We start from the raw sequence: 15,987 nt of genomic DNA on the forward strand, positions 1-15,987 counted from the left end.
GATGTCACATGAATTTTTCTTGATGAATATCGAATTTGCTGTAGATGAAAGTACTCCTCCTTAATGTGCGAACTTCTCTTGGAAAAAAAATCAAATTACTTGTCAAATGAGACGACTTGTTATTTATACATGATGAAGTGACTCTTCAGGAAGAGTTGGTCTCATACAAAGTGAGATGACTTTACACAAGGGTGGCGACCTTTATTTAGTCGGCTTAACAATAAATAACAAATTATTATTTATGAGATATCACATCTCTAGTCGGCAATATAAATATTATTTATTGTTTTAGAGAATCGGTGGGGAAAGACATCTCCTGCAGATGTTACATCAACACAAAACACATAAAGAAGTATTAGCAAATAAACAAATGAGGAAACTAAACAACTAAATGGACATGATACTTCCCCATGTGTTTTCAACGCCTTTTGCTCTTCTTTGTCCTCCTCCTCTCCAAGATCCTGCTGCTATGAATGTTGCTCTCAGCTTGAGCACCCACACAATGATGGCAAATGAAGGTTGGGAGATGGTTGATGATAGTGAAGCCTTGAATGAAGATGTAAAATGAAGTATTGGCTGTTCAATAGCAATTCCAACTAGTGAAAGATCTAAGGCATAATACCAATTCTTCCTACAAAAGCATTCAAATCTTAAACAAAATAACAATGCATATTGATAACCCTTGTGTTGTGTGTCCCCAACAATGAAGGAAAGGGTTCTATTTATAGGGAAACTGAGGCAATGGAGGGTTGAGATTGATTTGGCTTAAGAAGGGCTAGGATTGTTTGAGGATTCCATGATCCTCAATCAATGTGCTCTTCCTCAAGCAATCACATGTTGACAAGCGTCAACATGGGAAGACTTGAGAGGGAATTGACAAAACCTTAAAGGCTTGAGAAGACTTGAGGGAAGCCATTAATGGCCAAGTTGATGGGTTTAGGCTTAATCTAAGGTTGGAGGAATGTGCAAGAGTTAAAAGTGGGTTAGATTGGTCAAAGCCTTTAATGCTTGAGGGGACTTGAGGGTTACCATGGATGGTTGAGTTGATGGGTTTGAGCTCCTCCCAAGGTTGGAGGAGTGTGCAAGGGTTAAAGTGGGATTTAGGATGGTCAAAGCCCATGTGGGTTTGCTTGTGGAAGTGAGAAGGCCTTAAAGGCTTTGTAAGAGCCTTAAATGTTTGAGAAGCGACTCTTCTTTAATCCCTTGGTTTAGGAATGTGCAAACATTTAGAGAGTGATTAGGCTAATGATAGGGGGTTTATAAATGATTAATGGAAGGGTTAGTGTGCAACTTGCATTTTGGGTGAGGGGATTTATTTAAATAAGATAAATATTTATTCTAAATGCATGGGGAGGATAAAGGGATTTAAATAAATATTAATTTATTTAAATGTGAGAGAGGATTTTAGGGATTTAAATAAAATAAATATTAATTTATTTAAATGTGAGAGATGGGATTTTAGGATAAGATAAATTAATTAAACAAATATGTTTGTTTATTAAATTAATAGTTGAACAATGGTTAAATAATCAAATAAATATCAAATATCTACTTAATTAAGTGGACAGAAATGGGTGTCTAAAGTAGGTATATTGGCTTGCAATGCAAGTAAAAGTGGTGAAAATAATTAGAGGATGCAAGCTATGTTGCACATGCAAAACCAAGATGTGAAAGGAAGGACGGTACACATCTATGGTTGCTTATTGGACCATAAAAGCAAGTATTTTCATGGATTTTGTGGTTGGTTCATTACTAAGCAAGCATGCAAATGATTATGTTTTTGTTGTTGTTGATGGCTTCAACAAGACGTATTTCAACTTAGTGCAATAAAACAATTACAACAAAAAGAGACAATAGATCTGTTTTGTTTTGCTAATTTATGGGTGCGTTATGGGTTGCCAAGGTTTGTTGTTTTGGATATTGTTTGTAAGTTTTGGTCTTTTGAGGGAGAAGATTGACAACAAGTTCCATAAGAGTAGTGCCTTCCATCCCCAATTAGTTGGCGAAACAAAGGTAGTAAATAAGCCCCTATTTAGCTCATTAGAGGCTATGATATAGCTTTTTCAAAGGCTTGGGAGTTTGGGACATTTCTTTTCCTTATAATACTCTTACAACTAAGAAATCCGATCCTCTATAGTTTGGTCACATTGCAAAGTGTGTTTGGGTTATGTGCCAATTGGTCCACTTAAGGTTGTACTTAAACAAGAAAATATGCAAGTATGGTTGGACTTTGAGGTAGTAAAAGCAACAAAGTTGATTGAGAGGATTTGCCAAATCCAATGCATGGTGAAAACACAACTAGAGAAGACTTTAATTGAGTACAAGGAGAGACATGATCTTCACTCTATGTAGCATAGTCTTAAAGTAAGAAACAAGGTATGGATGCCCCTAACATAAGAGTGAATGCAAGTGCAAGCCAAGAAGACTAATACTCTAAGGTATGGGCCATTCACCATCTTAGAGGCAATTGTGGAAAATGTTTTTAGGTTGGATGTGCTTCTTTTCATGAAACTCCATTTGGTGATCAATTTTGAATACCTCAAGTGTATGAAAAATCAATGTTGGATGGAGAAGAAGATCTGGTTCTATCTTTGTTGGAAGACAAGCAAACAATGCTTCACAATGATGTGGTACTATAGTGGAAACAACGAGAGGCTAGGAGGGAAGTCTAAGAATCTTGGCAGGTGGGACTTAAAAAACAATGATCAATGAAGCCTAATGGTTCTCCAAGGTGAAGATGGGGACAATTTTTTCCCACTTAATGTCTCACTAAACTTTTGTTGAACCAAAGCCTCTCTATTAAAGGGAGGTACAATTCAGAAAGGATCAAGGTGAAATTAGGAACTAGAAAATGTTGTTACTTGGCAGAAGATCAAATTAAACTGGCAAACATCGCTGTCGTATATTTATCTCTATGGAAAGCAATGAAATCATCATAGTACAAGCAGTAGTTGGGAAGCATGAACAAACAGTTTATTCCCAGTGCATGAGAGTACCATTCCATAACTAGGAGAAGGTTGGAAGGAATGAGGATGTTGAAGGTTCATGAAGTCTTGGAGAAGTGTGACACCATAGTTGAGCACCAAAAACACAATTCTAGTTCATAGTGAATTAGGTAGAGGGATATAACTGCTATTGTATTTATAATTTCTCCTCCTGTACTGTTTTACAGCTAATACGACGGGTTATAATTGCTACTGGAACCTACCAAGCTTAGGTTTCTCCTCCTAAATGGGGGTTTTCTAGTTGAAAAGTCTGTTGTTAATATGTGTGCTCGTGCTTTTGCATCGATTTCTAGTTTTAAGGAATATTGTGCAATTTCCGAAGGAGTGAGACTGAGAACGGTTCTGAAACAGAGCATAGTAATATTTTGGTGATTTTGTTACTCACAAGGCATGGTTTGTAGTAAGGTCTGGGTAAACATTTTATGTAGTGGCAGGATTTAGGACAATCAAATATATGCTATTTACAGTGTTAAAATATTTTAGAATTTTTACAAATGTAATGGCTGCACTATATGTCCTCTTTAATAGTATTCCATCTTTGTGATTGACATTGTTGTGTTAAACTGAAGTAAAACATTGTTTTTTAGTTACTTATTATCACATGGGTAAGTGTTCAAAATTGATTATTCATAACACTATGAAATGAATGGAACTACTTGCCTTTTTTCACTGGGGAGCTTTTTATTATGCCTTAGCTGAGTATTTATTACTAAAGAAGTGTTATCAGCTGGTTAATTATTTTGTAATATTACAGTTTTCCCAATACCTATCAAAAAGACTTAATAGATGGTTTTTATTTGGGAAAACTGTTGATTTTTCTGATTTGTTTCTTTTCCTTGTAAACTATGATTATTATTTTTGGAATCCTGTTAATCTCTAATTAGTGATTTTGGCAATATTGGTTACAGAAAGGAGGCTTTCAGCTTACTCCACGACATCTGACACTTTTGTCACCTCCCACATCATCATTCACATTGGAAATAGAGACAGAGATACATCCTCAGAAAAATACATCTTTAGAGGTAAATAGGTTTTGATCCCAGTAAGTGGGATCAGATCATTGGTTAATTACTTCAATGATATTTATAAATGGCAGGTTGTGCTTGTAACAGGGTCTGTACAAGACATCTTCCAACTTTTGCACTCAGTGTGAAGCAGAAGGCTTCCGTAAAATCACTTTCTATCAGGTTTGTTACCATTTTTTGAGTTTCTCCTGCTGACTTGTGTTCGGATTGCATATTTTCTGTATTGTGTTTGCTTTTTTTTTAATTAGATTTGATGATAAAAAAATTCGTTAGGTAAAGCCAATACATTATTTAAACTAAATTGTTTAATTAGCTGATAGGCTTTATGTGTGGGTTTTTTAGTCCGTAAAATTGTCAGCCTCCGGAAAGATATGGGCAGAAAAACTTGCCCTCATGCCATAATTTATGTGTGGGCTTTTTAGCCTGGAAAATTGTCAGCCTCCAGAAAGATATGGCTGGGAAAACTCGCCCTCATGTTGGGAGAATTTGGAGCCTGACAATAAATGTTAAAAGTAGAGGTGGCCGGTACAAAGCTATTAAATTATTGAAAAAATAATTAAACAATGTGAAAAATGATAGAAATCAGTGTATAGAAATCAGTGTTGTTGGAGGCATTACAGATCAGGAGTCATTTAAATTTTAGGGATATAATCAAAGAAATTTTGAAGTTTCCTTTTTCACTATTAAATGTTTCATTTGGAGTTATGCAGAAGAGGTTAAGAATTCTCAGCTTAATTTTGATAAATTATTGCTGAAAAAGTGAACGGTAATCCAAGATTATTGTTATGTTCCTATTGTGACGTATTCACACATCGACCCATTACAAATGGGGACCCCTACTTTTTTGCTTTCTAGGATTGGTCGTCTTAGCTTAGTTCTAGGTTAGTGTTGAGTCTTTCACTGTGAACCTTTGCATTGAAGAGGTATAGTGGGTCAAGAGGTCAGAAGTTGATCAAGTTTGTCTCACTGCCCGTGGGTACCCAGGCCCGATCACTCTCATTTCCATTCCTCGCCTTCGCCATCACCATTCTACCCTTTCATCCTTTCGTCTCTCTCTTCATTCCATAACCCTCCATCTTGACGGCTTTCCACTTCCCCTTTCCCACCATCACCATTTCACCCTACCCTTTCCACTTCCATATCCCTTACCTTCTATCTCTCTTTATCTTTTATCACCTTCACCTAACATACTCATCTACTACCCTTCACCTACATTTAGTCCTACCACTACACCCTCGCCTCCCTTCACTTAACTTAAACCTACCCTTCCATCTTACACCCTCACCTCCCTTCTCTAACTTCCTTTCCACCTTACCCCTACCCCTATTCTATCCTAACATCTCCCTTCCCCTCATACCTTCTATCTCACACTTCCTTTAGCCTACCATCCACACTAACTTCCTTTTCCCCTTTATTCCCCTAAAATCACCTATTCTAACCCACATCCCATAAGTCTCACTTCCTTTATTTCCCTAAGCTTACCTCTACCCCTACCCCTAACCTTCTTACCCATCTATCCCACCTTCCTTCACCTAGTCTAAACCTCATCCCATTATAACCTACACGCCTCTACCCTTTCATTACCCCCTCATGCCTCCCATTACATTTTACTCCCTAACCTTCCTTAACTCCATCCACTACCTCTTATACCTCCTAACCCGACGCCTCTCCTACTTCCATCATTTATATCCAGTGTTCCACGGGCGTCGGGGATGGGGGGACGCGGGGACGCGTCTTCAGGACGGGGGGGCCAAGGGTCTAAATTTGGGGATGGTGGGGGGACGGCGGTGGGGGGGTGGCGGGGTGGTGGTGCTCATATACTTATACATATACATATAGTACTTGAAAAACTAGTTTTGAAAAGATGTATAACTGTATAACAGTATAAGAATTAGATTTCAAATGAAACTATAGGAAATACCAAGATTACTTAGATTAGTGATACGTAACTAATTGCTAAAAGTAAATAAAATTTGACAAATGAAATTGTCAAATTGGAGATTTCTCATTTCTATCATATGAATATCGAAAAAGGAAAATGAAAATACGAATATCTGATGCCATTGCAAAGTCTATAATAATAAAGATGATTACATGATTCATCATTACAATGAGTAGCCAAATACAAATACGTGTAGCAATAGCATTACAAAAGAGACGAGTCAAATACAAAATGACAAAACTGAAAAGTGAAAACTCAAACTGTAGCTAATGGAGGCCTCTAATCATCTGCGAACTCCTCATCACTGGAACTGCTGGACTCCTGAGGATCAAGGTCCCTCAAGCTCACACCAACTAGCCCTGCATCTGAAGTGGTAGGATCATCCTCATCAATCTGTGAAGGCTCGTCTGGCTCTACATCCCATCGTGCTGCTGGACTCTCCTTGTACATAAGTGTCTTGCGGTCAATGAGACGCAAAGCACTGTGTACAGCCACAAGCTTCTCTGCTCTCTTAGAGGTAAGTCTGTTTCTCTTAAGAGAGTGGATGAAGCTATATGTAGACCAGTTCCTCTCAGCAGCTGAAGAACTGGAAATCTGGGATAGCAGACGGATGGCTAGAGTGGTGGTCAAAGATTTCGGGCCATGACAATTCCAGCATAAAAGTGGGTCCTCCTGTGCCATGTTGTCTATATCCATCTTTGCCACATCTGAATAACCTCTAAGAGTGGCAAATCTTCCCCACTCAGTGCGCATTGTGCCGGCATCTTTGGAATCAAACATCTTCTCTATGCACTTAAAGAAACCCGCCTTCACCTCATCATCCTGAATCGGTGTCAGTCTACCTGGTCTAGCCTTGTACCACTTAGGATTCAAGGCAAAGGCAGCCATATGCAAAGGAGTGTTCAACTTGTCCCATCTACGCTGAATGATAGGCTGGATTTGCTCATTGTAGAATGCTAAAGAGGGGTCCTTCACTCGCACAGCAGCCCTCATCTGGTCAAGCATAGAGTCAATGCACTCATACACCTCTCCAAGGTTAGGTGCATCCCTATCCCCATATCTGATCACTTGGAATACTGGAGTAATGATAGAGACAATGTATTTCGCATCAGTCCAAAACACATCACTCTTCACTATCTCCTTCACCCTTCTCCCTTGCTCTTTCTTGGCCTCAGCCCACCTATTCCACTCATTAGTCATAACCATGAGTTGCAATGCCTCTTGCAACTCAATCATTCTCTCCAAGAGAATGAAATAGGATGCATATCTAGTCTCAACTGGTTTCAAGAACTCCTTCTTCGCGAAGGTCCTGAAGAGTGCATGTGAAGTGTGGTGGTTGCAGATAAACATCTGCACATCTCTCGCATCGGTGATCATTCCTCTAATCCAGTCTATCTTCCCCATGTCCTTGAGTGCATTGTTCATGGCATGCACACAACATGGGGTCCACCAAATGTGTCTATAGGCTGCCTCAACGAGTCTCCCTGCTGCTCTACACACATGGGCTGCATTTGTCACTACTTGGACCACATTTTGTGGCCCAACCTCCTCAATAGCCTCCCTGAGGACCTAAAATTGGAAATCAGCATCTTTACGATGCCCTGTACAATCAACTGCTCTAAGGAAGTATGGGCCCTCTGCACATGTGACCATGACGTTGATGAGTGGACGATGGCTAATGTTTGTCCACCCATCCATAACTATGCTGCACCCCGATGCCACCCAACATGCCTTCATCTTCTCCATCAAAATATTGATCTTGGAATAGCTTTTATCCAAGATCGAGGTCCTCATTTTCGTCTCCCCTGGTGGCACATAAGGTGGTCCTCCCTTGGCCACCATATCCATCATCTTCCTATAATAAGGAGACCGTGTAACATGAAATGGAATGCCATTGGCAAAGAAGAAATTGCCAATGGATTCATCTATCTCATCTCTCAGCTGCACATTAAACATATCAGTAATGGGGTTGCTCCGTGCTGTCTGCAACTTACGTTTCCCAGCGCTGGCGGCAGTAGAAGTGGAAGTGGATGGAGATCCAAACATCATTCCTCCCGTCTGCGAAGCATGAGAAGTATGAAGTGCTGCCCTAGCAGACAAAGTAGTAGGCATTGAAATATTTGTGTCATCTGGAACCCCCCAAATCCTGTTAAACTCAATTTTGTACTGTATATTTTTGGCTTCCTTCAAAAACTTACAATGTTTCACGCCTTTTCCTCTCCAAAACAGAAAGTGTGCATTCACCCTACTAATGCTACCGAATCATTCTGTGTCACAAATATTGCACTTCCACTTCCTTGTTCCCCCTCTTGAATGTGATGCAGTGCCTTGTACTGATATTCGTGAAGCAAACTGTTTTAGAGGAGACTTAGGATCAAAATGACCCCTAGCATATGGTGCCAACAACTCTGAAGGGCAACCTGTACTAGCTGGTCCCCTTGCCATAGAGCTAGATTGGGCTCCAGGATCAGCCCCATGGTCACCCCCCTCATTTTCAGGTTCATATTCTGAATCATTCTCACTATGAGAATGGATTTCCATGTCATCTTCACTCATGCCTTGGGAGCTCATTGTGAAATTGACACTGCATTTCACAAAATGAAAATAAAATCAGCCTAGTTTAACAATATATTTTTAAATTTTTTTCCTATTCATCTCAAAATGAGATTTGATGTTGAATCTTGAGGGCAAAATGATGAATCATTTTGCCCTCAAGATTCAACATCAAATCTCATTTTGAGTCTTGAGATGAATAGGGAAAAAAAATCCAAAAATGACATAGAACAATGAAAACAAGAAAAAGTTGAAAAACCCTACCTTGTGCTTGAAAAATCTTTCCAAAATGTAGAAGAATCTTTTTCTTCCTCTTCTTCTTGCTTCTTCTAGCTCCTATCACACTTGCAATCAGCTTTTCTCACCCCTTCAATCAGTCTTCTTCAAGTTTTTCCTCCTCTTTAGCTTGCTGGAAAAAAAAATCAGATTACCAAAATGAGAGTTAAATCTAAAAAAAACATGCTTTTGTGTTGTTTTGGGGGGTTGGGTGGGGCCCACGTCGAATTAGGGTTACCCCTTAATCCCCCCAAAAGGCAAATGTTTTTTAAAAAATTGCTTTTTTGGTTTGTTTAGGCGTGGGGACGCGGGAGACGCCCAGATGTCTCTCGCATGTCTCCACGTCTCCACGTCTCCCTGGGAGATGCAGAGACGGGGAGACGTCTCCACGTCCCGGCGGCGATTGGGTGGCGGTGGCGGGATGGCGGGGGACGTCGCGTTCCCGTCCCCCCGTCCCCGAGACGTCCCTGACGGGGGGACGCGCCCAAAAAGGGGGGGGACGCGTCCCCGTGGAATGGGGTTTATATCCCTTATGTCCCCCTTTCCTCCAACATCCCATTTCCCCTCTTTCTCCACATAGCAGCTTCCCTTACCACTTCCCTCACATTCCTCTCATCACCTTTTTGGGCCCCACTTTAAACTCAAAATGGAGAATTGAATTAACTTTTTATTAAAGACTCTTGTTGGGACCCATCGAGCTTTAGCCTGGGGATTTTAAGTGTTTTTAATTACCATGCCACATATTGCTTGGGCCCCACAAATCTTAAATGGAGATTTTAAAAGCTTGTTTTAAGGCATAGTATTTCCTTTGACTTCTTTTACCACCGTAGCCTTGATTGGGCCCCACCAAATTCTAAGGTAAAGGAAAAAGTTTTTGAGACATTTTTTATTTTTATTTGTTTAAAAGGAAAGCAGCCACCTCATCATTTTATTTGGCTCCTAATATTCCCAACACATGCCACGATGAAACACAATGTAAGGTGTGGCACTTAGGAAATAAACAAGCTGGCCTCTGAAGTGGAAGATGTGTCACATAAACAAAACATTGGGGGGGATTTAAATTCAAAATCAAATCATAAGAAGAGCAGGGCAGGCCCGAATATGATCTACAGCAGAAGAGCATAAAACTCTCAATTTGAACAAGGCAGAGATAAAGGTAATTAACTTCCAGCATGGGGGAAAGGTGAATCAGACTTATTTTGAAGGTAATATCAATCATGTTGATGCAAATTTCACCAAGTGTCATCTTTAAGGGTCCAATCTGATGGAAGGTGAAGAATATTAGATTTCAAGACAGTAGTACTGAGAGAGAATTCATTTCCAGATTGATAAAGCTAATAATGTTGTTAAGTTTTGCTTGATTCTTCTTAATTGAAATTGTCTTTTTTTAACTTTCAGGTGAAAAAATAAAAGACTCGGGAAAATCAGAGCAAATCAGACCTAAATTAATTCAGGAAGTAGGATTCAAAAGGAGCAGACCTAATTAGATGCAAGCCATCATAATCATCCAACACTAAATTTACAATCAGACCTGATTTGAGGTCAATTTCTGCTTGAGATAAAGCAAAACTAACTTGTTTGAAGCCTAGTTCTGTGCTTAATTCAAGGTTGAGGCAGAAGGATCTTAATTTGAATAACGAAGAGCAGATTGGGGGTATTTCTACAGACCTGGTCCATATTAGATTCAGGTTGGATTTCATCAATCTGAAAGTGACAGATTTATGGGAAAAGGAAACCTGAATTGTACAAGAAGTGAATTCAACACAATCTAGGACAATTTCATTAAGCACAATTGCTTGGGCAAATGAGGACAAAATCACCGGTTTTCCTGAGACTTGAGCGTGTAAAATTGGAAAAAATTGGAGACCCTGGGCTAGATTATCAAATTTCGCTCATGTACCTTCCAAAGGTACAGGAGCGAATTCTTCTTAGGCTCTCTTTGTGCTTCTAATTTGGATGGAAATCTCACTTTAGAGTGTTGATTGGAGAGGACTCAAATTGAACTTACCTCTGGGGACGAATTTAAACAAGCTTGAACCTAGAAATTTGGAGAAGAAGCTAAGAATTTGAGCTAGGGCATCAAATTCGCTCCTGACCCTTCCAAAGGTACAGGAGCGAGTTTTCTTAGAACACCTTCTTGCTCCTTACTTGGATCCAAACTCATGCTTTCAGGGCTTGATTGAAGGAAATTTGAGTTATGTGTGCCTTTAGAAGTGAATTCAAACCAAGTTGAATGGATGAAGTTTGGAGAATTTGAACAATATTGTCACTTTCGCTCCTGACCCTTCCAAAGGTATAGGAGCAAATTTTTCTTAGAGCTCTCCATTGCTTCTAAGTTGGACCAAAATCCTTGCTCCTATGGCGTGATTGAAGAGGAAATGATGTATGCATGCCTTGAAATTGAATTGAAACAAGTTTGAATAGCAAAACGTGAGGAATCTGAGCCAAGAAGCATATTTCGCTCCTGACCCTTCCAAAGGTACAAGAGCGAAATCCTTGAAAGGTCCTAATTTCTCACTCAAGCAATTGAACGGATCTTATTAGGGAACAAACCGACTTGACCATGATGGAAGAAGGATTCAAAAGCTAAGTTCAAGGTGAAGTATTGAGGAGTGGTGAAGGAATTGAATCAAAAGAACAATTTTGCTCATGTCCCTCTCTAAGGGTCCAGAGCGAAATCTCTTGGAAGGACCTCCTATCTCACCTAAAGCACTAAGAGGATCTTGTTTTAAGCAAAGTTGGGAGCAGATTGACTTGAGCACGATGAGAAGAGAATTTCAAAAATCAAGTCTAAGGCAAAGTGATAGGAATGAAGCGTGAATTGAGTCAAGAGGAAGAAATTCGCTCACGTACCTTCCAAAGGTACAGGAGTGAAATCTCTTGAAGAAGAATGTTTTGTTAATCAAGATATCAATATAAGCCTTCTTGAAGGTAATTTAAGTCTTTGTTGCAGCATGAGCCGTCTAATGATAATGAAAATTGAGTATGTGAGTGAGAAAACTAAGATTAGCCCTTAGTTCGCTCAGGTACCTTTGGAAGGTACAGGAGCGAAATGCATTGAGGATGAGTAATATGCTAATGATAGTGTGTTGTAAGTCTTCTTCATGGTGGTTTCAAGTGTTCAAGCATCCTAAACTTCATGCAGATCGTGAGAACTAAGCTTGCCTTCATCAAATATTGATGAAAATTTGACTTATATCCTATCTCACTCATGTCCCTCTCTAAGGTACCAAGGCAAAATTCTATTAAAGGCAATTGCATTATGGTAAAAAACCGAAAAGATCAAGAGAAGACTAAGTGCAAGTCAACCTAGAAACATTTGATGCATTAATAAACCAATCTCACTTTGGCGGCAAAAGCAAATTCGAAATTTTTTAAGAGAAGTCGGCCAGCTAAAGGGAAATAAAATTTATTTATTCATCCAAACAAAGTCGGCTTTCATCAAAGAAGTGCATTCTCCCATAAAGGCGCCTATATAAGGGAGGTTGATTCTTAAATTATTCATCATTCATTTCAAACATTCTTCTTCAAAAAGCGAAATCCTTCAGCAGTTAAGAAGCAAATTCCAGATTTGTCAACAATCTTCACAAGTCGAATTCGACAAGAGCAAATTTGAGGAGCAACTGAATTCATCAAGGCGAATTTCAAAAGCAGATTTCATTAGACAGATTGGTGATTGAGGAGGCAAATTTCAGGTCTTATAGAGATCAGTCACTTTAAGGCGCAGAGTACATCCTAACAACAACAAAATTCAATAAAGGAAGGACTGAATTCATCATAGCAAGAGCAAATTTGCTCAAGAAAAGGACAATCTACCCTAAACCTGCACTTATCAGACCTGCAAATCATATAAAATCAGAGATTGTATAAGCTATATATCATGTGTTTGATGTTCATTTGTTTGTTTTGCAGCAGGGAAAGAAAGAAATCAGAAAGACTAGGTTGGAGGAAGATCGGAACGAAGATCTCAAGAAGAATATTTCAACATCAAGGTCAAAGGAAGACCTTTTCAAGAGGATCTCATAGGCAAACACAAGAGAGTCAAGGAAGGGTACATCGTTCATCAAGTATATCAAGGACGATGGAGGATCGACAAAAGTCATCACAAAGGAAGTACCAGACAAGGTGGCATCCCAGTCACTGTTCCTCCAGTCAGATAGGTCCACATCAGCATGTCCAGATTCAATGTACCTGACTTATCAGTGATGACACAAACTTTGAGGCACCTACCCCTGTTTCCTATTGGTTCTCATGCATTGAATGTAATTTTCTCATTGGCTAAAAGGTTTTGTTGTAACAAACCCTAATTAGGGTTTTCATCTTGTAATCCTAGCCATTCATTCTAAATCAATCTGAGCCATTGAAATGTAAAGAGCTCCCTATATAAAGCCTTGGCTCTTCATTTGTAAAAGTTAGTAGTAAGAGAATAGTTAGGAGTTAGCAAAAGAGAGATAGTCAATAATTAGAAGCTCAATAGTAGATAGCATTTTAGAGTAGAGTAGAAAGAGAAGGCAAAGATTGTTGCCAAGAGATTGTTGCAAAAGACATGTAAACTTCATTGAAGGAATGGTGAATTCTATGTGTCGATTCTACAATTTGCATGGCCTCTATACTTCTCAAATTTAATTTCATGTTATTAGATGAATGGAAGAAATTTGTATGATCAATGGTGAAATTTGTATATCCATACTACTAGCGGTTTGTTGATTGCAAATTTGCCTTGCGTAGTCAACTGGAATCATTTAACTTAAGCTTAACTTCAATTATCGCTTCTTCATTGATATGCATCAACCTGACGGTGTCTATGCTTGTAGCGTTGATCTGAACATCATAAAGCTTTCCTTAGAAGATCGCACTAATCTTGTGGAGATGGTCTTAGGATGTCAAAGCAAGACTTAGTTAGAATTTCATCAAAGGTTATTCATTGCTCCTACATTCTTAGCATCAGAATTAGATCCTTTCCTCGCCCTCATCCTTTTCCTTTTTTTTCAAAATCTAGACTAGTGAAATCCTATGTTCCAACAATATTCAAAGCAAATCAAACGTTCAAGTCATCAAGTGTAAGTCCCCTTGTGATTCCAGCAAAATCACATCATACCACAGAGAGCTTATCCACACGTAGAGATCCTACATAACAGAACCTTGGAGTTACTCTGATTGATCCTTCGGCGAGATCTTCAGCAGTCAGGAACTTTGCTCAAGAGAGGATAAGGTACCCTAGGTATTTTATTCTGTGTTTGCATGTGCAAAAAAAACACATCAACAGTTCCATGAATTTCTTTCTTTTTTTCCTTGAAAGAGGAGGAAAGTAAGATTTTGTGGCAAGCAGTTTCTTAACAATAAAAAATTAATGTGGCAAGCAGTTTCTTAACAATAAAAAATTAATCTGAAATGAGTAGTATTTTGATGTGTCTTTAATCAAGTTCAAATATTTTTAAAAGACGATTTTTTTTATTTTAGATATAGACAAAGATTTAATTTAATTTAATTTTTTATTAGATTAAATTTTTTGAAGTAATAATTTTTATTGAAATATGTATTTTGTCATAACATTATAATCTATTATGTAATAATTAAGATATCTGTAATGCCCCTCAAAGAATCATTCCTATGATGGTTATGTTAGATGCTAATGAATCTCATGTGTGCTTTTGACTTCCTTATTGGTGATTGAATTCCTCTTGATTGAGATATGTTATGATGTTTTGATTTGATATATGTTGGTTACGTGGTTGAGATGCAGTGTTATTCAGGACTTGGTTGGATCTTATTATATTGGTTATTTGATGGTGTTTCATTTGTTGCCTTGAATTTGGATTTCAGTAGGCTTAGTGTCATAAGGGGAAGTGGCTCCAAGTGGGGGCCAGGGCTTATGGAGATCTGTCAGGATAACCCATATCAAGCTATGCGATGACACTCACACCTTGTGAGCACTAGTGACCTGCCAGGTGTTGTAGCCTTTGGAGTATTCCTATTGGAGTTTTATCAACGTGTATTTGATTGTGTTTCTACTCGGTGGATGTGTTTAGACCATGTGTTGCATTTCCTTGTTTGTCTGTCTGTTTGAGGGTCTTATGTTGTGAGGGTCTTATGTTGTCTCCTAGCACGAGGGGTTCCTCGTGGTCGGGTGGTAGTTGACTTCTTCCATCGGGGATTTTAAACTTGTCTATGCATGGATTGGCTTCCTCCTTGTTCCAAATTGCTACTCTTGGTTTTGGTTAGCTCAATGAGTCAGATGGAGATTTTATGCATTTGTCATATTGTACTTACGTTATCAAATGTAAATATGTATGAACATGCCCTCATGGCAAATGATGTAAGTTTGATGTAACCTTGATGTATTGATGATGTAATCTTATGTAACTTGAAGGAGTTTTAGGTGGTAGGATTTTATGTCAGTTAATGGAAATAATGATCATATATATTTAAATGTGTTCATGCTCATTATCCATTTCTTTGTATGATGTAATACACTATTGTGAATGAATATATAAATAAATAATAATAAGTCTCAGCCCAGGAACCTTACCTTGGCCATTAACAGCCAAGTTGGGGCTCAGGAGAGAGGTGAGCTAAGGCGAGACTAGTCCCTAGGGCCGCGCAACTATCAACACTCGCCCCCAAGTGTGCGCGGCAGAATAATTCACGGGCCATGGAGTCGAATCCAAGACCTCATGGACCAAACCCAAGACCTCATGGACCAAACCCAAGACTCAAGCCAACTCTGCTAGCTCGCAGGGGGCTAATAAATATATATATTAAATTAATATAAATAATGCTTTTTTTTTTTATCGCTTAAAGATTTATATTGATATTGGGTTTTTAAGCCTAGATTGAACCATGTGGGGCTACAAACAAGGAGCCACCTCCTTGTTATGACATTTTCACACATCGCCTCATAGCAAATGGGGACCCCCACTTTATTCTGCTTTCTAGGATAGTTGTTGAGTCTTTAAGCTATTTGCCTTTCATTTGAAGAAGTGTAGCTGGTCAAGAATTAATCAAGCTAAGTCACCTTCAAAATTCAATAATCAAAAGATTGGCTAAGGCATGGAAAAGGTTGAGGCGTTCTAGCTAAGAACCTCGTCCTTTGATCATCCCCAAGATAGTCCAAGGAACCACAATAGAGCCAAGATGAGAAAGAACATGCAATCACCCAAACAAGCACACCACAACCAACTTTTGA

The 15,987-nt window shown here is 38.9% G+C and overlaps 1 protein-coding gene across 1 annotated transcript in view; it reads left to right on the top strand.

Annotated features, from left to right (window-relative positions):
* The window catches only part of LOC131036890 (puromycin-sensitive aminopeptidase), a 71,600-nt gene that overhangs the window by 29,707 nt on the left and 25,906 nt on the right, over nucleotides 1-15,987 (top strand). Inside the window, exons 8-9 of the mRNA XM_057968902.2 lie at nucleotides 3,914-4,027; nucleotides 4,118-4,192. Coding sequence (XP_057824885.2) covers nucleotides 3,914-4,027; nucleotides 4,118-4,192 — 189 coding nt within the window. The remainder of the gene's footprint in view (nucleotides 1-3,913; nucleotides 4,028-4,117; nucleotides 4,193-15,987) is intronic.

Source organism: Cryptomeria japonica, chromosome 8 (assembly GCF_030272615.1).
Source record: "Cryptomeria japonica chromosome 8, Sugi_1.0, whole genome shotgun sequence".
Classification (NCBI taxonomy): Eukaryota; Viridiplantae; Streptophyta; class Pinopsida; order Cupressales; family Cupressaceae; genus Cryptomeria; species Cryptomeria japonica.